We start from the raw sequence: 22227 nt of genomic DNA, 5'->3' as shown, positions 1-22227 counted from the left end.
AGACAAGGTAAAAGCTCTGGCTCACGCCCCGGACAAACATCCAGGAGAGTTAGGCCCGGTGCCCAGGGTAACAGTACCACCTCAGCCGGGGGTGTGGGGCTGGGATTATGTGCAGAGCACCGCAGTGGGAGTCAGCATGACCTGGGTTTGAATCCTCATTCTGCTCTTCCCATGGTATGACCGCACGTTGGCTCTCAAAGCCTCAGGCTGCTCATCTGACGGTCAAGATAATAAGTGACCACCTGTCTGTGTCACAGCACTGCCGCAGTGCCATCATTTTGAAGAGACTTTTCTACAGCAATACAGCAGGGAGATACCAGCGGTGAACAAGGACATTAAGGACTTAGGCAGGTAGGATCAGAGAGAGGGAGGCAGCTTTTTGAGGGTACAGTCTGTGCACAGTGGCGTGTGTCCATGAAATCGGCTGGCTCATAGCAAGGGTGCGGGGTCACCAAAGGGTGGGGGAGGGATGGGGAGAGCCAGGGCTTTGGGCTCAGATCACATGAGTTGTAGCCAGTTCCACCTGTTGTAGCTACATGACCTTGGGCAACATGCTGACCTCTGTGCTCACTTCCCTCATCTGCACAATGGGGATGAAAACGTGGTGAGCTGGTGCCCTACGTGCACTTAGCCAACTTTCTGCCCAGCACAAAGTGAATGCTCGATCAGCAGGAACGATTCTGTAGTGGGCACATTTTGAAGGAGGAAGGATGTGGCACAGGCATAAATGGGCTGTTAAAGATGATGGAGGAACATTTTATGCTGTTCAAATACGTGAAATAAGTATGACCCCCCCCCCGGAAGTCATTGGCCCTTTACTGCCCCCACAGTCACGCCTTTTCCAGGATGTCACAGAGCTGGACCACACAGTATGAAACCTTTTCAAACTGGCTTCCTTCACATACTGATGTGCATTTATGTTCCTCCATGTCTTGATAGCTCATTTCTTTTTAGTGATGAGAAATATTCCATTGTATGGATTTACTTCTCAGCACTAAATTTTGTTCTGTTCTTTTCTCCACTCACCTATTGAAGGACATGTTAGTTGCTTCCACATTTTGGCCATTTTGACTAAAGCTGCTATAAACATTGGGGAGCGGGTTTTTATGTAGACATAAGTTTTCACTTATGTGGGTAAATTCAAATGAGTTCTGAATCCTATTATTTCTAACTTTCTGTGTGGTTTTGGTTTAGATGTGTCCTTTGGAGCAGCATATAACTGGAATTTTTTAAAGGCTGCCTGTGGAGAGATAGGTAATGAAGTCAATACAGCAAAATATTCATTGTAGAATCTAGGTGGTATGTGTGTGTGTACATACTGTACAATTCTTTCCTTTTTTCTGTATATTTGAAAATTTTTCATAACAACATGCCGGGGGAAAAAGTGAAACAAAATAAAACAAAATCCTCTGGAGTCTCCTGTGAGTAAAATTGTAGCGAGCAGTTCAGAGGAAAGAAGTGGACAAGGCCCCCTGCCTGGACCCTGGGTCTGCCTTGCAGCCAGGGTAAGTCACTTACGCTGTCTTCTGTTTTCCCGCAGCAGGAATCACAACAGCCAGTGGTGTTGTCACAGGTGCGGTGAGAGCCCCCCGCTCCACCGAGGCTGGAGACTCCTTCTCAAGGTTCCTTTTCCCACTTGAGAATCAAGGGGAATGTGTTGCGTGGCTGGTCACCAGCAGAGGGCGCGCTTAAAGCAAGCAAGCGCTCAAAGTTTTCAAAACTGGCTTTCCTTTAGGAGTATTTTTTACAAAGATGCAAAACTCAGAGTTAAAGCAAGCCTCCCCATATTGGGCCCAAAATGCCAGGCGTATAAACTTATTGCTGACAGCTGCAGCAGCCCGAGGGCCTCCTTCCCTCTCACCTGGGCCCATCAGCCCCCACTTGTGATCCCACCTCCTGTGCTTCCCAAGGAATTTATTCCACATCGGTGTCTCCTGCTGACTGCGGAGGATGCTAGCACAGGACCGGAAGAGCACTCCATGTGCACGAGTGAGCTGCTCACCCCCACTCTCCTCGCTATCTCCCGGCTCAAGTGCAGGAGGATTATTATCAACCTATATGGACTGTCACTCATCCGTCGCCAGCCCCCGCCCTGAAGCATGGATTGTGCAGCCTGGGCACCAGGTGCTCCTCTGCATTCCCCCCATTATGGGATAAACTGTGTTCCCCAAAGAGATGCGTCGGAGTCCTAACCTCCAGTACCTTAGGATGTGACCTTATTAGGAAATAAGGTTATTGTAGGCGCTATTCCTTAAAATGATGTCATTAGGGTGGGCCCTAATCCAATATGAATGGTGTTGTGGATAAAATGAAATTTCCTGTGGCCAGGATTTTCACCTGGCCCTGGTTGGCTAGCTCACTACACACGTGTGGGCAATGCGTCATTATTGACTCTATAAAGAGCCTTGCCCAGTGCTCGGGGTGACGCGGCGGCAGGGCTGCAGGAGAGCAGAGCAGAGGCTGGAGTGATGGCAGTGCCAAGAAGAGAGAGGCCCAGAGGCGGACACCGGCTTGCTGTGTGCAGACTCGCTCTGAGTGAATGAGATTTTAGTGACTGACCTGCCACCGTGGAAATAAAGTTGGGTATAACCCTTTCACCTCAAGAATGTTCTTCTGTCATTTCTTTGGTCACACTGAATCCATAGTGAACTTGTCTGGGGATGAAACCCATTGGCAAGACAGGTGTCCTTATGAAATGAGGAATTTTGGACACAGACGTGTGCATCTGGAGAATTCCGTGTGAAAATGAAGGCACAGATTGGGCTGATACACCTATAAGCCAAGGAACAATAAAGATGGCCAGCATGCCGCAAGAAGCTGGGAGAGGCAATAAAGGCATGAACAGACTCTCCTGTAGAGCCCTCAGAAGGAACCAGTCCCACTGACACCTTGACCTTCTCCAGACTGTGAGGAACCATAAATTTCTGTGGGTCAAGCCCCACAATCTGTGGTAGTCTGTTATGGAAGCCCCAGGAAACTAACAGACCCCTAGCCCTCTTCCCCAAAGAGGGTGTACTTATCACTGTCATCACCCAGGAACAGGCCTTTCCCACCCTTCAAGAAACAGGAATATCCAGGGCTAGCAGCTGTGGCGATGCATAATTCACAGGAGACCCATTTCCAATGGAGGATATGGACGTTTTCTAAGTCCAGCAGGAGCCTAAGTGCAGACAGAACTGCTCAACTGCCTACAGACGGCAGAAACTCCATGGGCATCCTGGGAGCAAGGCCCCTTGTTCCTCTGTCTATCAAAGGAGGATAAAAGCCCAGGTCTACACAGATGTCATGAAGGGAGCTTAAAAGAGACCATCTGCTTGAGGCCCCCAGTGAGAGCCCCACGCCCCAGGGGCCAACAAACGGGCTTGCCTGCTCCCCAGTAGGAGAACATCACAATTTGTATTTCAGCTGCAGCACCTGAGGCAGCCCCACCTCGCCCCACCTCAAGCTGTGGGTGGTGGCACTACCAGACTAACTCAGGTTTGAACGCCGTCCCCTTTGGATTGTAAGTTCAGACGCTTTACCATTCTGGAAGCCCATGTGGGCCTGCAGGAGGGAGGCGGTCGGCTTGTCTCCATAGTCGGCCTCCCTTGGGCTGCCCTGCTCTGCTGCTAGAGCCGCCCTTCTGAAACGTGCATGCCGGACTCGGTCACTCTCTGGCCAGCGGCTCCTCACCAGTTCTCCTGGTTCGAGTCCACAGCCTCCTTGATCTGGCCCCACCTGTTCTTCAGCAGTGGCCCCAGGTCCCTTTCCTCCCACCCCACCTGCGTGGGCCCCAGACCCTACATGCCAACCACAGCAGAGGACGTCCCCATCACCACTCCTCTCACCCCTGCGCCTTCGGTATGCCAGCTAGGGAGTCCAGCCCCAGCTGATCCACCCGGGAAATGCTGCCGATCAGGCTCATGTTTGCATCATGTCAGCGGAGTGTTTTGAGCACGGGAAGAACGGGAGTTGCGTGGAGACCAAGAGGGAGGGTGAGCTAAGTAGCTTGCGTGGGCGTATCTAGTTCTGTCTCAGCGCATGATAAAGTGCTTCCGAGAGCCACCACTTGTCACTGGCCCTGTGCACATGGCTCCCCAAGAAACTAGATGGAGAGGGAAGTGATAACTCAGCAGGATCCGCTCACCCTGGGCCTGGGAGTTTGACATCCATTGCTGCTAGACATGGTCCCCCTACCCCACATAAAATGCCCCCGTCATCTCCCCTCTGGCAAAATTCCAAGTCACTCTTCAAGACTGAGAATTGTCTGTCCTAGGTATTCTTCCATTTTTTGTATCATTACAGAACTATTTCCTGGTCATGGTTAGCCAGCCCTGTTTCCCAGCCTCCTTTGCAGCCAGATGTGGTCACATGACTAAATTCTGGCCAAAAGGATGTGAGTGAAGTGAAATGTATACTTTCCAGGCCATGCCCTTGAAGGCAAGGCCCCTTTTCCTCCCCTTTTCTCTTCTGCTGGCCTGTTGGTCCATGATGGTGGGAGCTGGAGCGGCGTTCCTGAGCACAAGAGGGGAGATGACGGAGCAGGGAGGCATGCTGCACAGCAAGAAATCAACCTCTGCTTCATTGAAGCCACTCTCGTTTTGGGTCTCTGTTACCAGGAGCCAGGGGACTGAATTGGCTCCCTTCACTGGAGAAGTGACGGCCAGACTCCCTGGGGTCAACCCCAAGTCCACCACTGCCCATCAGCATGACTTAGGCAAGTCACTTAACATGCCTGTTATCTCAGGCTCTTCCCCTGGAGCCTGAGTAATACAAATACCCACCACTGGCTGCTGTGAGGATCAAATGAGCTAATTCCTTAGGAAGCATTTAGAACGATGCCTTGCTCAGTTAGCACTTGTGAGTTGGCTGTTACAGTGGCTGAACCTGGAGTCTAAATAATACACAGCCCCCCCTCAGATGGTGTTCTCCCTCTAGAATGTGCTTTGCAGGGCCATGTCCCCTGCATCCAGAGCTGCTCTCGAGACAGTCTCTGAGCTGAGCTGAACAGAAACGAATGTTCTTCGTGGAAGTACAAGGAGAGGTTTAACAAATGCTTTGTCCACAGTAGAAAAAAGGAGTTGAAAGGTGCTTCTGGAACAAGGAGTGCATTTCTTTTAATAAATGTGGCTCTTCAAGGTCACCAAGTTTTATACAGAAATCATTCAGAAGGAAAGAAAGGGTGTCTTTTTCATTATCGACTTCTTGTATTAAACTGTGTGAAATAATCTTCAGTGGGATTATTTGTATACAGTTCCTTCATGTATTTTTTCCTGATAATAAAACAAGAAGAAACAATTAGCAAATACATAGCTTCCTAAATATTATTCTTTTTTTTTTAAATAGGGAAATCCTTTTATCAGGGTGTTATCCCCACGATACAGAATGTATTCCTGCTCTATGAGCTTGAGGGAGCAGGAGAGGGGTGTTTGGCCATGCACTGCAGTTAGACTGAGGATAGTTTAGGATTAAATCTCCATGGTGGGACTGCAAAGGCATTTGTCCATTCCTAGACTCAAAAGTGACCAACCAAGGATGGACCCATCAGTAAACAGACATCTGATTGGAGAAAATAACAGTGGGGCCCTTCTGAGTTCAAGCCAAGAGCTTCATGAATAGATAAATAAGTAAATTATGTGTTTTTTAGTGACAAGTTCACCCCCTGAGCTGCATTTGAAATTTTCTGTGGCTGGAACTCTGAACTACTCTTGGAGTCTGTCTGTAATGAACAGGGGGCTCCAGGCTTGTTCTTGGCAGCCTGCGGGCCCCTCCCAGCAGTGGGCAGCCTGCAGAGTCCGCCCCCACCCCTGAACACGCAGCCTCGTCACAGAAGCCTTCCCACTGAGTGCCCTCCCCGGGGCTCCCTGCGCCCTCCACGCGCTCCATCACCAGCACCCACGTCTGGGACACTGGGGGTTGACAGTGCCCACATCAGGACCGCCCAGGGAGGGGTGTTTACAGGATGAATGCTCAGTGGAATCTCAGTCGCTTGGCCTGTGTAGGGACCCAGCAGTGTCCAAGCACTTAACTTCTGGCTTCTCAGCTCTGAGCCCTTCTCCCCTTTCTGTCTGTATTCCTAACCAGCAGGCTGTGCCATAGCTCAAGCCACTGCTGCTGTTAAAGGGCCTTTGGTGCCATACACACTAGGGCCCTCCGGGTGGGAAAGACTCACCGAGGGTGGGCCAGGGGGCCAGGAAAGCATGGTGCCTGCTCTCCACAGCCCCCAACTGGCCTGATCGGCCTTCTGCTGCCCTCCAGCCCCACGCGCCCCTCCTCCACCCCAACCAGCCCCGCCCAGCCCTCACCGCTGAAGCTGCTCCCTGGCCAGGCGGACGTTGATGCCGTCCAGGGCTCTGCGCATGTCCCGCTGCTGGCGCCACTGATGCCGCTCAAACAGCAGAGTGGCGCGTGCCCCCTGAACCCTCTGCCGGTCCCAGTCCAAGTCTCGCTGGCGCCCTTCTTCCCGAAGCCTCTGGAGGGAAGACAGGTGACTCACCATCTGTCCCCAGATGCAGAGAAGACCCGGGGGATCACCCAGGAAAACCAGCCTCTCGTTTTACAGATGGGGAAACTGAGGCTCAGAGGTGGGTGGGTAGGTGAGCAACATTATGCAGGAAATCAGAGGAGACTCCCCCACCTGCCATCATTCCAGGTGGCCCAGCTGCTTCCCACAAGGGGGGCGGTGTTGGCCGGCCCTCCGAGGCCTGGGGGGACAGCAGAGACTCAGTTCCAACGGCAGCGCCCATATGCAGGGCCCTGGCGTGTCTGGGCCTCCGCACCTGGGACCCTACCAGTGGGGTGCGTGGCTCCACCTGGCTGAACACTGAGATCACCTGGTGGCTTCTAGAATGTACTGATGCCCACCCAGAGCCATGGGCGCACGATTTTGGGGGTGCATTTCTGCATCTCCGATCATTCCTCATTGTCTTCCAGACCTATCAATAAAAACCACTGAGCCCTAGAAGAGGAAGTGGATTAATGCAAAGGGAAGAGGTCACTCCTGAAATGTGAGCAGTTTTGTCAGCCACCCTGTGTGTGAGTTACTTTGTCAGCTCACCTTCTGCAGACGAAAAAGAAAGCAAAAGCAGGGGGCTGGGCCTCAGGAAGAGCACCCCTTCTTCCCTTCTGGGGGTCTTAGCTCAGGGCTTTTTCTCACCAGATGTAGGGATAGAGTGCCCAGTGGCCCTGCAGGCCTGGGTCAGCTTGCAGCCACCAGGTGCAGATGGGCTGGCAGAGGCTCCAGCCCCTTGCCCGGGGACCGAAAGGCAGGCTGGTGCCTGGCTTCACCACCCGCAGGGCAAGTCACTTCGCCCCTCTGAACATCAGTTTTCTCCCCTGTAAAATGAAGCTTTCTTCCGTCAAGAATACAGAATGACATGGGATGACTGAAAGAGACACCCTAACTATTCTTTGCATGATCTCAATTTTCTAAATTATCTCCATGCATAGAAGAGGAGACAGGAGGAAAAGACATTAAAAGGCATGTTGGGGGGAAGAGACGGACATCTTTCTGAGTGATCAGACTTAATGCGGGTTTTCTCCCCTTTGTGCTTTTCTGTCTTCTTAATTTTATAGAAAGATTAGAAGTCAGACAAAAGTGCTTTCAGAACAGATGGCCGACCTTGCCTGCAGACAGGCTGGACTGCAGGAGTGAGGATGGAGCAGGGCCTCACGAGGGCACCAACATTCCTGCCGCCTGACCCCAAGCTCAGGGCACTTCCCACCTTGCCCCACTTCCCTGCCCTTGGCCCCTAAGCCCCTGCAGCCTGTCTCAGAGGGGCTGTTTCCCTCCCACACACTTGACCCTCTGGCCGGGAGGTGAGCTATCCCACCTGCTCCTCATTTCCTGGGCCAGGCCATGGCCCCCACCCTGCACCTGCCTCTTGGAAGCTCCTGCTGACCACGGCACCCACCACCCCACCCGAGATGGTCATCTGCTAACCCTTCACTGGTTTGAGAACTTCCCCAAATTCCCTTCCTGCCATAATTCTGAGTGATCTCAGCATATATGACCCCCCACTGGCTTCCCCATGATCTCCCCTCCTTTCCATAGATCTGGTGCTGACCTGCCAGCTGCCACACTGTGGGCACACCCCACCCGCGGTCCCCAAGCCCCAGCAGGCATCGGAACCCCTGAGGGGCTGGCCAGGCCACAAACACTGGGCCTCGCCTCAGGGTTTTTGGTTCAGGAGGTCTGTGGTGGGGCCTGAGAATCTGCATCTCTCTCTAGGAGACTGCCTCTACCCTGGCCTCATTACCAGTAATGCCCCCTGCCCTGGTCTCACCTTCAAGTGTCCCATTCACCACCATTCTGGCCTCTTCAGCTCTTTCTCCAGTTCTCTGATTCTAACAGTTGTTCACCCCTGTAACCTCCAGTCTGCTGACCACACACTTTTCCACTGGCCCTGGCCTCTCACTAAGTCAGACGTGCTGGGCAAGCCCTGCCATGGTGAATCCTAGCTCTCCCCGTACAGCTGCGCACCTGACTGTGCTCACTGGGGCATGTCAAGCCTCCAGGGGACACTTGGCGCTGCCAGGCCATCCTGCCCCTTCCCCTAGGCCATGCCTTCCCAGCTCTCCGAGATGACCTTCAGCGCCTTGTTCTCTGTCCTCAAATCCCCTACTCAGCCCCCTTACCCTCAGCTGCTGGTCTGCCTTCCTGTTTCACCAGGAAATAGGGGCTCCAAAAGAGAAGCCCACAAGCTGCCGGGGGACACACCGCCACCCCTGTGGTCGCAGGTGGTCAGTCTAGCCACCCACCACGCCAGGCCTCATCTAGGGCTCCGAGTCCCCTGCTCTCCTGCCACGCGGGACACGGCTCCAGCAAGCCTCTCCTGGGGCGCCAGTCTCCCCTCTCCTGCTTCCCTCTCATGGGATGGTAAGTATGCCTCTACTTATCAGAGACAAACAATCTTCCCAACTTCATGTCCCCACTGGGCACCACCTGTTTCTCTGCACCCCTTACAGCAAAGTGCTCAGAGTTCTTTGCATTTGCTTCTCCACTTCCTTCCTGCCAGCTTCTCTCCCAAGCCCACCGGCTGTGGCCACTCCCCTCCACCAAGGGTGATCCCGCAGAGGCCCCAGTGAGCACCCAGTCGGGAGGCCCACCGCAGCATCTGGTGCGGGTTCCCTCTCTCCTTCCCAAGCCCTTCCCCTCACTGGGCCTCCACCATGAGCATCCCTGTTACCTCCTGGGCTGCCCCTTGCCACCCCTTTGCTCTTCATAAATGGCAAGGGAGGAGGTCCCGTGACTCAGTCCTACACTCTTGCTCTCTGTTCCCCCTTCCTGTGTGGTCTCATCCAGGGTCATGCTTTCAGTACTCTGTGTGGCCACGGCTACATTTATGTCTCCAGCCCAGGACGTGTTCTGAACTCCAGACTATATCTAGCTGCCTACTGGGCTTTACTTGGGAGTTATGGCAGAAAATACTACTTCCCTGCAACCCAGCAGGTATTTTTCTTTCTTCCTTAAAAAGAATCACCAGCACTTCACTGCCTAGAATAAACACTACATTTCCCAGCCTTCTTTACAATTAGGGGCAACCTTGTGCCTAAGTGTTGTCCAGTGGAATGCAAGTAGAAGTGTCTTGTGAAACTTCTAGGAAATGTCCTTAGAGTGTTTTGCCTCATTCTTCTGGCTAGCTGGAATATGCACGTGATGGTGGAGCTCAGGCAGCTATATTGTACTAAAAGGTGGGAGCCACACCCTGAGGATGGCAGAACATCAGTGAAGGACCATGGAGCTGCCATACCAGACCTGGACTGTTTTCCTAAGGATCAGTCTATACGCTAGATAGAAAATTCTGTTTTGTTAAAGTGCTGTTATTTGGGGGTTTCTGACATGTTCAGGCATATGAAATCCTAACAGATATAGATATCTAATGGACACTGCATACTTAACATGCTCAAAATTGCACTGGTGATTTCCACTCCCCAACCAACATGCTTTTCCCACCATCTCCCCATCTCTGTAGATGCCAACTCCATCCTTCTGGCTGCTCACACCAGAAAGCCTGGAGTAATCCTTAATTTCTTGTCTCTCATATGCCACACCCAACACTTGAATCAATCCTGTTGGCTCTGCCTTCAGAATAGATCCAGAATCTGACCACTTCTCAGCACGGCCACTGCAAGCCTTGGACTGAGCCAACGTCACCTCCCAACTCCACCCCTGCACAGCCTCCCTAATGCTCTCCCCTAGACCCCCCCAGAGGCCATCCTCTCCCAGCAGCGAGGCTGATCCTGATGCAGGCAGATCACAGCACCCCTCTGCCCAAAACCCTCCAGGGCATCCTTCTCCATCACAGAAAAGGCCAAAGTCTCCCTGGCGGCCTGCTAGGACCTCCGACTCTCGGGATCCCCCTGCCCCTCCCCTCACTCCACTCCAGCCACGCGGCCCCTCACTCTTCTCTGAACAGGCCCAGATGCCCCTGCGTTGGGGCCTCTGCCTTGCAGCTCACCCTGCGTGGCCCTCCTTTTCCCAGGTACTTTTAGGGCTTTCTCCCTTTCCTGCCACAGATCTTTGTTGCAGTGTCACCTCTGTCCCCTGACACCTTCCTCATGCCCAGCATGTGCCATCCGTTGACCCAGCCTGTCTTCCTCCTGAGCCACACTGTACACATGTGGGGTTACTAGGCTGTTGTCGTTAAGCCCCCCATCCCCCCACCCCAGAACATAAACTCCTGAGGCCGAGTGTGACAGTGACCATGGCTACAGGCACGCGGGCACGGCGGCACGTGGCACTCAGGGGCGCCTGTGGGCTCTGTGAGTGGGGAGGGCAGGCACCAGCTTCTCCTGGACTTGCTGCTTCTGAACCGTGCGGATCTGCTCCAGCTGCCCCTGGCTCATGCCCTTCCAGCGGTCGGGGACCACGCGGTGGGGCCCGAAGGAGCTGGCTGCCTGCTGCGGGTTCTCAGAGAGCAAGTCCCCACGCAGCAGGTCGGAGATCTCCGCCAGGTTGTCCTCTTGTTCTTGCTTCTTCTGTTGAATCTTCCTTTCGGCTGACTCTGAGGCCTATTCAGGGAGAGACATTAAGGAAGATGCTTCAAGCGACCCTGGGGGACTGAGGCACAGGCCAGCAAATCACACGGGGGCCTTTGAAGGAAGAGTGTGCTGAAGGGCCCCGGGGAGGGTCAGGGGGTGGGGTAGGCCTGTCGCGCTCCGTCCCCTGCTGCCTGCATGACGCTGGGCATGCGGGCTGGGCTGAGGGCATCCCTACCCATCAGCTGTGTGCCTAAAACCTGCAGGGCTTTGTCTGCTCTGATTTGCCCGAGCAGGGAGCTGTCTTCCTAGGTTAGGTGCCATCTCCCACCAGCATGGTCTCCCCCACCCCTGGGCAGGGCTCTGCGGCCCTGTCTGTAGCCCTGGTCACCCCTGGGTGGCTGCAGGCCACACAGCACACTCAACAGAGTGATTCACAACAGTGGTGACTTAAAGGGTGAAAGTGCACTGCTGCCCCTCAGCTCCCAATGCACAGCAGCCACAGGCTCCGGGTAGAAGCAGATTCCTGGTCGAATCCCTGCCTAAGTGAGGGCGCTAAGTGGAGGGAGCAGGCCCCGGCTGTGTGGCCTGGAGCAAGTCGCCTCCCCTCTCTGGGCTGCAGTCATCGCTGTAAAGTTAGAAGGTGGATTAAGAGACATTTCTCACTGTTATCAGTTCTCTTTAGTGAGGAACCGACAGTTCTTTGCAAGGTGTTTGGCACATGGCAGGTGCTCGTGAGGCGGCCAGCTCAACTGCGTCGCAGAGGCACAGGCCGTGCAGCTGGACAGGCCTGGGTTCACATGCTGGGCTGGCCACTTAGTACTTGGGTGTCCCTAAGAAAGTCAGCTGCCCTCTGAGCCTGTTGCCCTACCAATTAATCATGCCCTGTGGTAGGGCTGTTGAACAAAGTAACTAATTAGAGCAGCTAACTAATTGTCACTGGGATTAAAAATAATGGTATCACTGAGTCTGGATAATGTGCCAGATGGTCCAACATGTTACATGTATCACCTGGTTTAGTCCCATAACAACTTTACAAGCGAGCATGATAGCCATTCCTGCTGGCCCCTAAATATTTCCGGGGCTCTTTCTGGGCATGTGGCAGAATCATACTCCCCTGCTGCTTTGCATGAGCAGGGCCCCGGGGCCCACTTGGCCAATGAAACGTGAGCAGAGATGATTCTGGGAGGTGCAGAGATCAGCCACAGTCCCTCTCTGCTGTGCTGCTGAAGTCCTCCAGCCAGCAGCTGCTCTGTCCCAGCACCTGGGCTCTGGGGTGCTGAGCCCCTCGGCCAACCCACGACCGACATGGAGCATCAACTTTGTGTTTTGAGCCACTGAGGTGTGGGAGGTGTTAGCTCATTCTGACTGCATGGGTGGGTGTTATCCCACCCTACAGATGGTAAAACTGAGGCACTTAAGGGGCTGTTCCAAGGCTGCAGGCAAGAGCCCAGTCTTGTATGCACGCAGCTGGGCTCCAGATCCTGCACACTAAGCCCCGACCGCACAATGCCTCTCTACTGAAACGAGCACCTGAGACCTGGAGGCTCCCCAGTGTGCGCCTGCCCTGCTGACCCAGATGGCCTGCTTGGCGTTTGCTCTTGAGGACAGTTATCTAGAACCCTAGTATTAATGTCCCAGGCTAATGAACAAGGCCTATTTCTAGTCAGGAACAGAGCTGCAGAAGCCAAAGGTGGCTTTCCCTGGTGCAGGGGCATTCATGATGGCACTGACTTGCAGTGTCCATGCCAGGAGTAGGGGCACCTGACAGTGCCAGCACATTGTAGGTGCTCACTCAAAATTTTATGGGACAAATGAATATATTGATGAGTGTAGCAACCCAGTTCCCCCAAAAACACACCTGTGCCCAGCAGGAGGGCTCTGTAAATATCTGCTGACTTGACAGATGAAAGAGTGGATGGATGGATGGATAGATGGATGGATGGATGGATGGATGGATGGATGGATGGATGGATGGATGGATAGACAGATGGATGAACAGCCAGTAGCAGACTATGAATCAGGAGCTCTGCCTGCCATTAATTCTCTGGGGGGCCTGAAGCAAATAGCCTCTGCTCTAGAGCATCCTCTGCAAAGTGCAGGGCCAGGGCCAGATCTCTAAACCCTCCTGCAGCCTGCTGTGGGTGGCCTGGCCTCCAGGTGCCACCATCTGCCCTTTGATCCCCTCATCTCTGGAAGTTAGCCCGCCTAACTCCTCTCCTCAGCTGTTGAAAACCACCATTCTCTCTGGCCCCTGGTCCATCCTCTCTAGAAGTTCTGATCACATAGCCCCAGCAGTAGAACGTTTTTAAGCTAGTCTCCAGTATATTTTGTTCGCAATATGGTACTATTAGACTGTACAATTAGCATATACTTCATAATACACCCACACCCACATACAGGAGTTTACAGTTATGTGGTTAAAAATAAATATGAAGCAGAGTTCCAGTATTTTCTTCCTGCTTGGCAATGGGTCATCTTGCTCACTGTGCTTCGCAGACCATAGTTCTGGTCAACCAGCTAATCTGATAATGAATCCAGGCCCAGCCCCGACCCCACCCAGGAAATATGATGGCACTTGAGAAGAAAATCAGGAGGGGCTCTAATACACAAAAGGAATAGAGAACCTGAAGCAACTTCATCACAGGGTCTGGGTGGGGAAGCATTTTGGTGAGGAAGGTGGGCAGAGGTTGGAGAGGGGGCGCTGTCAGGAGACCCCCGGAGGAGGCGCTAACCATTATCACAGTAACTGCCCCCACTGACGAGCGCCCGCGGACCTGTCCTTGGTGTGGAGGAACTCTTGACAGGTGGGAAAGAAGAACTGAAACCAGGACCGGGCGCAGAGCAGTGCTAGTGGTACCTGCCTAGGTGGATGTCACTGTCCTTGTTTTAAGAAGAATCTGAGGTTGAGAAAGGTGAACTGACCCCTCAGCCTGCACGGCTGGCTTTGTCAGTCTTCACACCCAGATTCAGTCAGGAGTAGGGCCTGGGTGTCAGTCACCCCAGAACTGGGCAGGCCCTGGTAGGGCTCCGTTGGGGTTCATGGTGTGATGCAGTGAATGGGCTGAGCCTGGGGCCAAGGAGGTGGGGGCGCCCCGGGGGAGCTGCTATGAGCTTTCCTCCCTTAAGGCAGGGCCCGGGGCCTACCTGGCTCTTGTTGAATTCTTTCACAGACGCACAAACTGCCCTTCTGGTAGCACTTTCCAGAGTTTGTAAATGCTTAGCTCTTTCATCAAACTGCAGCCTCGTCTTCGCGTAGAGTTCCTCTGAAAGGAAGCAAGGCGTGGTCAGACCTCGCGTGCCCACCCAGAGCTCCTTCCCAGGCATGCACTGCGCCCCACGGAGTGTCCATTCACACATCCACTTATCACGCCCTCATCCAGAGTAGGGGTGCCTCAGGAGGCCGCTGGGAGACTTAGTTAATTCAAGTAAAGCTCTTCGATTGGTGCCCCGCCCCACCTGTCAGTGATCACTACCATGGACTGGTAATGTCTGCTGGGGGCCTGGGAAGGGAGCACAGTGGGTTCCTTGCCATCTGTGATCTATCAGAGCCTGCTACATCCTTACAGTGAGGATGGGCTGGTGGGAGGCCAGACAAAGCTCTGCCCTGGGAACCAGACGGGGTTCCCCAGAGGGGGTGTCAGGTAAGATATTCATGGAGTGGCAATAGGACTTTACCAAGCCAACAAGGAGGAGGGGGAGAAGCAGAAGGGGTCCAAGTGGAGCGTGCAAGCAGCAGACCATAAAGACCTGGAGTTAGAGCAGCTCCTGTCCTGGCTCTGTTAGCCTGGCTCACGAATCCCAGAAGACCACCAAGGAGCCAACACCAATGCAAAAGCAAAGAGCCTTTATTCAAGCTAGCTCGAGCTCAATCTCTCATCTACACCAACGCAGTGGCAAGATGCCAGAGAAAGAGAGCGCATTTTCCCCAGAACAAAGGTTTTATGGGTTTCTAGGGCAGTTTGGTGGTGGTGGGGGGGTGATGGCCGTGGCCCTGGCTGATTGGCTGGGCCTGGGGGTAGTTAGGGGGTGATGAGTCGTGGCTTTGGTCAGTTGGCAGGGTCCAGGGGTGGTGGGTGTTCTTGCTGACTGGAGGGGAGAGAGGGACTAAGCTCCGATTGGGTGAAATAGGATCCAGGTCCCGATTGGCTGAAATAGGGTCCAGGACCGAATTGGCTGAAATAGAATCTGGGAGCTTGCCCTTTCACTATTACCCAACCTTTCTGAGCCTTCGGCCCTCACTGGTGAGGCGGGACAACCACCTTGCAGGGTTGTTACATTTTTTGAAACGTCATTGATCAGAAGGTTCTGCATACAGTGTGCACTGCAGTCCGCTCAATATCTCCACAAGCAAAGACGTCGCTCTGTAGCACTGAGTTTCTACCCCTGTTCCCCTTCAGCTGGGTCTCTTACCTTTGTTCAACTCGTCAGTTAACACGGAGCAATCAAGGCCACACACTTGGCTGGGAACGTGGTATACACTTGTGTGTAAACATAAAGGGCTTTTCCCATCCTCCTGAACTATTGCCTGGAGGTGAGGGGTAATAAACACGTGACCCCAAAACAGACATGAATACAAACTGGGACGGTGCTTTAGAGAGAAGGGATGCTGAGAGAAGGTGTGGGAAATACCTGGCTTAGGTAGCTGGAGGGCAGGGGTAAGAGAGCATCTCCAGGATGAAGCAACATTGAAGCTGAGACCTGAGGGACGGAAGGGGCTGGGTGCACAGCAGGTACAACGCGGCTGACATGGAGGAGGGGCTGTCAGGACAAACAAGTGAAAGAAAGCCAGGCTGGCTGGAGCATAGCGAGCCGCGGGCACAAGGTGACGGTGGAGGGCTGAGCAGCGGCCCCAGCATGCGGGGCCCTGCTTGTTGGCTGTGAGAGCATTTTGCATTTTATTCCATATGTAAAGGGAAGCCAAAGAGGGTTTTAAGCTCTGATTGTGGGGGTGACATTGCTCAACTTGACCTTGTGTAAAAAGTAGCACTCTGATTGCTGTGTTGAGGATGGTCCGGGAGAGGGGCAGAAAGTAGAAAGCCCTTTGTGGTCTGCCCAGGGGAGAAGAGGTGGCAGCTTGCATTGCAGTGGTGACAGCAGGGATGGAAGGAGTGGCTCGTTCAAAATATATTCAGAGGAGACAGAAGGAACAGGAGTTGAGGGTGGCCGCGAGACAAGGGTGGGTCAGGGATGACTCCCAGGTTTCTGGCTTGATAGGGAAGGAGGTGTCACTGAGCGTGGGGAGAGAGGGGCAGATCCAGAGAGAAATTCAGGGCTACTTTCCCCTTTGTTGTGAGATGTCCAGGAAGCAGTCCAGGGCTTAGACAAAGGTTCCCAGCCAGAGATGGAAACGTGGAGCACCTGGGAGGTGGACAAGAGTTTTTAAAGCCCTATGAGTGGATTATTTCAATAAGTATTTCTCTATGTGCCAGGACCTAAGGATAAGGCAGTGAATAAAACATAAAATCTGCCTTCATTGAGCTTAGGGTAGAATACTGGGGAGAGGGCTGTCAAATACATAAGCACACACTGTCTCTGTGATCAGTGCTACGGAGAAGGAGAGAGCTAGGAAAGGGCTGGAGCAGGTGGGGTCCGGGAGGGTGCAGGGCGGCGTCTACAGCAGCAGTCAGGGGAGGCCTCGCTGGTAAGCTGCAGAAGTGAGCGGGACACACTCATGTTCTAGGAAGATCGAGGAAGCCAGCGCAGCCGGGACGGAATGATTGAATGAGCAGAAGGACAGGAGGAATGAATGAAGGGCAGCGTAGTAGCAGATAGGTCCACACAGTGAAGGCCTGTTTGGACTTGAAATGAATCTGAGTTTTATTCTGAGTGATATGAGAAGCTATTGGAAGGTTTTGAACAAAAGATGGAGCTTAACTTTTAGCAGGACCATGATGGCTGCCGGGTTGAGAGGAGCTTGCAGAGGAAAAGGGCAGAAGCAGGGAGGCCAGTTAGAGGCCTTTGCCATAACCCAGCCGGGATGTTGGCCACTTAGAGCGGAGAGGTAACGGTGGCGGTGACAGGTGGTTGAAATGGACGTGATTCGCTGCTGGCCTGGAGGCGGCGTTTGAGGGAAGGAAGGCGTAGAGATGACCTGGGGCCTGGGCCTGGCAGCTGGGGGAGAAGGGCCGCCATGAGGGAGGTGGAAGGTCGGGTTTGGGGGGAAGAAGCAGAGTGTCTCCCTGGGCTTGTACTGACTTGATGTGTTGTTAGAAATGTAAGAGCAGAGAGAAGTCTGGAGGCAACTGGATTTATATGTCTGGATACAAGGAAGAGTCCAGGCTGGAGACACAGATTTGGGAAATGATGCCTATAGGTGATACCTAAATCCATGAGACTAGCTGCAGTGACAGGGGTGAGCGTCGTGGAGAGAGGAGAGGTCAGAGAGCACTGCCAGCACCACCACCAGAGGGTGGGAGGACAGGGAGAAAACAGGCAACAGGGGACGCACTGCGGGCAGCGGCCCGGCCTGAGCCCCTGTGCTCCGGCTGTGGCTGGAGCTCCGACATAGCGCCTGCTCAGAGGGGACTCCTGCCCGAACATGCCTGACTCGAGATGTCCAGGTCCTGGCTGCAGGCTCTGATGTCTCTTTGCCCACACGGCCAAAGCAACACATTGGTGGGACTTAACAGACAAAATGAAACACGAAAAGAAAGGGTTGCTTTGCTGAAGAAAGTACTGAGAACAATCTGTCTGTCTTGTTTCATTACCTGCACAATTTTGGTCAGCACTGGTGTTCTTCCATTCCCTTTGCTGTTGCAAGGACCATTCTCTGTTTTGTTCCTGTTGGAATTTTTTCCTCTTATAGAAGTTTAAGTCCTCTCCCATGAATTTCTGCATTCCTGATATTGTATTCCGAACATCAGAATCTGACTGCCGAGCTGGAACATCTTTCTTAAGTGCTAGGGGGTCAGATAGGTCAAATTCACGGCGAGTTTCTGGCTTCTGAAAGCTCTGCTGGAAGTCATTGATGGCTTTACAGAGGTTTTTCCTGTCTCTCTTTTCCCGGTCTTCTAATATGCATGTTATTTTGTCATTTTGCCTCATTTCAGCAGCTAGAAGACACATAACATATCCATAAGCTTAAGATTCAGAGGACAAAAAAATTTTGAATGCACTTTAAAAATAACTTTTAGTGTTTCTAAAAGCAATCCAACCCTCCAAAAAGGTAACACAACCATTATAGGACTAGTATCCTGAATATACAAAGAGTACCTACAAATCAATTTAAAAAACCGAACAACCCAACCAAAATATGGGCAAAGGAGAAGAATAGGCAGTCACTGTAAAGAAAGTGGAATGATCAATAAACTTGTGAAAAGATGATCAACCTTACAAGATGGGAAGCATCTAATGAACTGGCAAAATATTTAAAATGCTATAATAGCATGTATTAGTAAGGATGCAGGGAGACAAGGGTTCTCATTCACTATTTGTGGGAGTGTAACTTGGTACACTTATAACTTTGGAAAGCAATTTGCCAATATCTTACAAAACTGAAAACCTGCATACCCTATAGCCTATCAATTCCATCTCTAGGTATCTCACTCATGCCACAAGGGAACATATGCATGGATAGTCAGTCATTGCAGCATCATTTGAAATTATAAAAAACACTGGAAAAAAATCTAAACCAGCCATCGGTAGGGGAATGGATAAACAAATTGTGGTTAATTCATATAATAAAACATCATAAAATAATTAAAATGAAGGTCCTATATGTAGATTGCTAGTTTTCAAAATGTAATATTGAATAAAAAAAGTTGTAAAAGGATTCATTCAATGTGATACCATTTGTGTAAAATTTTAAAACACACAAAAAACAATTTTATATTGTCATGGATACATATATACACAGTAGAAGTACAAAAAACATGCATAGGAATGATGCACATTTTCAAGATGGAGAAAGAGGGAGTTGGTGAGGTGGAGGAGAGGTTTATATATATATATTAAATGCTATATATATATGTGTGTGTGTGTGTGTGTGTGTGTGTGTGTGTGTATGCATATGGAGTGGATATATATGGATACACACACACATATATATAGCATTTAACTCTCAAAAAGCAATCTTAAAATAAGATATCTAAAGCCAATTTGGCAAAATCTTAACATCTAATCTGGTGGTAGGTACATATGTGCCTGTCATATTGCTTTTGTAAGTTTGAATTTTTTTTAAACTAAAAGTAAAAAAGGTAAAACGTTTAGAAAATATAGAACAATATAAAGAAGATAAACATCACCTGTAATTCCATCATGCCAATATTATCACTGCTAACATTTCAGTATATTTCCTTTCCATCTTTTTCTAAGCATATTTTTAATATATTTTAAAACTTTATAAACTCCATCTTTTTCTAAGCATATTTTTAAATATATTTTAAAACTTTATAAACATTACATATACAATTTTGTGGCCTGCTTTTTATCTTTTGAAAATCCTCATGGTGCTTTTAGAAATAAGTTGAAATTGTTGCACATGATGTAGGAAAGTGAATTCTGCTTGACATTTTTATGTAAGAACTGAAACACTATTATTTAAACCATATCTAGCTCTGAGTCGGTTCATGTGTATAAACTGGTAGTGAGTGCATGTTATCTAGTGTAAATAGCTCTCCCCAGTTAGAAGATCTTGAACTTTTTGTCAGAGAATGTGTGTGTGTAAGGTTTTTCATATCCAGTTTTCCAAGAAAACAGAGAAAAACATACATTTATCCTCACAATTTATTTCCTACAACACATATAAAATTCAGTAGTTGTTTTTTCTTTTTACAGAAGAAGAATCAGCACATTAAGTTAATTGAACACAAGAAATTATGAAATATTAGGAGAAGGAGGAGCCTGAAAATGGTGAATTTCTACATATGTGAAGAAATGAGGACTGGAGTCTAAGAGCCACATAGCCCTAAACCCTAGATAGGTTTCAGGAAAGGCTCACCAAAGGTTTCTTGTCTGGCTCTTTCAGTTGCTTCCTTTATCTTCTGGTCACGAACCTGAACATCCCAAGCTTTTGTGTCTCCCTGGGAATGGAAACAAGAGGAGTTAAAGCCAGATAATTATATTCAGCTGATAACAAAAGTACTCTTTTGTAGCCGTGCTCCACTGACGAGTTGTCATAGGTACACATCAGATCTTTTCATACCTGGATGCCTTTGCTTCTAGTTGGTTCTTCAGCCTGTCCTCCTCCCTTTCTCTTAGCTAATGGATTCTCATCCTCAAACCACTGCTTAGGCATCACCTCCTCTGGGAAGCCCTCACTGATTTCCCCTCCAAGAACCCAATCTGTGCTCCCCGCACCCTGTGCTCCCTTCCTTCTGAGCACTGATACCACTGCATTTTAACGCGAGCCTTTTAATGCCAGCCTCTTGCCCATGAGCTCTGCAAGATCTGCTATATTCATCTCCTGGACCCAGCTCAGCTTGCCAGAAAATAGCAATTCCATGGGCATTTGCCAGGGAAGGAACCCTGGCAATGTAGAAAATCTGGCTGAGAAAGAGGAAAACACTATTCTAGTCTCTGCTTTCCACTAACTCCAGGCAAGCTCCCTTCCTGGGGCAGGACTCAATTTGCCTTTCTGGAAAGTGATGGTATTTGGTCTAAGGCCTTTCGGGTTCTCAGCAAAGTTATACAACACACTAGTCTTCCTCCGCAAGGCCTGGACCAAAAGTTTTATTCCCGGGGTTCATGTCCTCTTCTCTTCGCCACCCGCCTCTCTTGTCCTCTGCCTGCCTCTCCACATTCCCTCTTGATTTCTTTCCTTGGGGCCTCACCCCGATGATCCTGTTCCTGGCGTTAAAGATCCGTTTCTGCCTGCACAGCTCCGTTTGTCTCCTCTTGGCCAGGCGAAGGTCCTGCACCAAGTCCTGGGGCTGCACTCCCTCCATGCCTGGGAATCGCAAATTCTAAGAGGCTTTTAAGATATGTGCGTTAAAGGAGAAAAGACAACAAAAATAAAACAAGCTGTAGCCCAAGCGAGGCTGACTCTCCGCGAGGCTGGCTGGTGGGCTAGGAGCCTGCTCCGCCCTCTTTCCATCCAGCCCTCTGCGACCCCGCCTGGGGTGCGGAGATCCGGTTTCCTCGGAAACGTAAACAACCTGTTGCTAAGGAGCGGCGCGGCGCTCGCCGAGTTCTCACTGTCCTCTCGCGAGACGGCGGGAAGCCCTTCCCGCGCTTTTCCCCCCTGAGGGTGAGAACGCGGTTGTGGCGCAGCCGGCGCAGCCATGGGTCGCCTGGAGCTGCTGCTCGTCGAGAACTTCAAGTCGTGGCGAGGCCGCCAGGTCATTGGTCCCTTCAAGAATTTCACCTGCGTCATCGGCCCCAACGGCTCCGGTAACTGGGACCCTGCCCGCCTCCGCCCGCGAGGGTGGCCCCGGCCTCATTTTGCGTGACGGGACGTGGGGGCGGCCACGCGGTGGGCCCCCAGCGACTGTGCCCGCGGGCTTCGGCCAGTCCCCAGCCCCGGCCTCGCCCTCCACGCCGGGGGCCCGACCCTCGCCCTCGCCTTGGCCGGTGCCAGACCCTCAAACGCCCCCTGCCCACCCTACCCCCCCACGCCTGTCTGACCCCCACCCTCCACCCAGGGGCCCCGACCCTCGCCCCCCACCTGGGCCCACTCTTCCCCCTGCCCAGGAGGCCTGACCTACGCCCCCCCACATGAGGGTGCCCAGAAGGCCCAGACAGCCACTAAGCACCGGAGCGTCCAGACTTCACCCTCCGCCCTGCCCCTCCCCCCGGGGCCCCCCTGGGCCCTCCCCCCCCCCCCCCCCCCGCCTCCTGCCCTCGGCCCCACGCACCTGCCCTCGCCTCCCTGCCCTTCCTCATCCAAACATTAAGTGGGGGCACCTCTAGAGGAAACTAAGGGCTCCGAGGGGCCGAACAGCCGTTGGGATTCAGGGCTCCTCTGCCCCGGGAACCCCGCGAGACGCCATTTATAGGGCGTTTCCCGAGCCCCTGTTCAACCCTCGCAAACGGGTGTCACCTCGTTTTGTAGTCGAGGACACTGAGACGCAGAGGGGCGGCCTGGCTTTCTGAGGTTGCCCCGTGAGTTCCTCCGAGCCTGGCTAGGCCCCCGCCGCTGGGACGCTGGGGTGGGGGCCCGGGGCCCGGGGGGCGCGGGGGCTGCAGGGACCGGCTCCTTGGATTTCCCCCCGCCCCGAGTCTTCCTTTCGGCCCTCGCGGCCCGCGTCTCCTTTCTTAGCTCGGAAACCACATCTGAGTCACAAGATAACAGTTGCCTCCATACATTTGATCAGTACGAATAGGACA

The 22227-nt window shown here is 52.1% G+C and overlaps 2 protein-coding genes and 1 long non-coding RNA gene across 8 annotated transcripts in view; 2 read left to right on the top strand and 1 right to left on the bottom strand.

Annotated features, from left to right (window-relative positions):
* Positions 1–5071: 5071 nt before the first annotated feature.
* Positions 5072–22112, bottom strand: RIBC2 (RIB43A domain with coiled-coils 2). Of its 5 annotated transcripts, none has more exons than XR_012121636.1 (8): positions 20733–21010; positions 19901–19982; positions 17670–18014; positions 14107–14225; positions 10765–10992; positions 6617–6683; positions 6285–6451; positions 5072–5252 (listed from the first exon to the last, which is right to left on the bottom strand). XR_012121636.1 is itself a non-coding variant. In XM_073214026.1 (8 exons), exons 2-8 carry the CDS (start codon positions 20844–20846, stop codon positions 5174–5176), a joined length of 1134 nt encoding a protein of 377 aa, XP_073070127.1. In that variant the 5' UTR covers positions 20847–20864; positions 21941–22112; the 3' UTR covers positions 5072–5173. The 5 variants fall into 5 exon arrangements, 4 of the variants coding, with proteins under 4 accessions (XP_073070127.1, XP_073070128.1, XP_073070126.1 ...); XM_073214026.1 differs by lacking the exon at positions 6617–6683 and adding an exon at positions 21941–22112 and having other exon boundaries at positions 20733–20864; XM_073214027.1 differs by lacking the exon at positions 6617–6683 and adding an exon at positions 21941–22112 and having other exon boundaries at positions 20733–20848.
* Positions 6428–10756, top strand: LOC140843665 (uncharacterized). The gene is made up of 3 exons (XR_012121637.1): positions 6428–6563; positions 6913–7014; positions 7555–10756. It is a non-coding gene; the product is annotated as an uncharacterized lncRNA (long non-coding RNA).
* SMC1B (structural maintenance of chromosomes 1B) overlaps positions 21078–22227 on the top strand; it is an 82486-nt gene continuing 81336 nt past the window's right edge. For both annotated transcript variants that reach the window (XM_073214024.1, XM_037006788.2), the window contains exon 1: positions 21078–21291. In XM_073214024.1, the coding sequence (XP_073070125.1) occupies positions 21183–21291 (109 nt within the window). In that variant the 5' untranslated portion in view covers positions 21078–21182. The remainder of the gene's footprint in view (positions 21292–22227) is intronic.

Source organism: Manis javanica, chromosome 10, assembly GCF_040802235.1.
Source record: "Manis javanica isolate MJ-LG chromosome 10, MJ_LKY, whole genome shotgun sequence".
NCBI lineage: Eukaryota > Metazoa > Chordata > Mammalia > Pholidota > Manidae > Manis > Manis javanica.
The sequence above is the reverse complement of the archived record's forward strand: the minus strand, read 5'-3'. Positions and strand labels throughout refer to the sequence as shown.

Bases quoted from the DNA above. Each gene is read 5' to 3' on its own strand.
- RIBC2 (XM_073214026.1), bottom strand. From the start codon at position 20,846: ATGGAGGGAGTGCAGCCCCAGGACTTGGTGCAGGACCTTCGCCTGGCC. The intron at 10,993-14,106 runs GTAGGCCCCGGG...CTCCCTGAATAG, and splicing joins AAGAATTCAACAAGAGCCAG to GCCTCAGAGTCAGCCGAAAG. The intron at 6,452-10,764 runs GTGCCTGCCCTC...TCTTCCCTCCAG, and splicing joins AGCAAGTCCAGGAGAAGCTG to AGGCTTCGGGAAGAAGGGCG.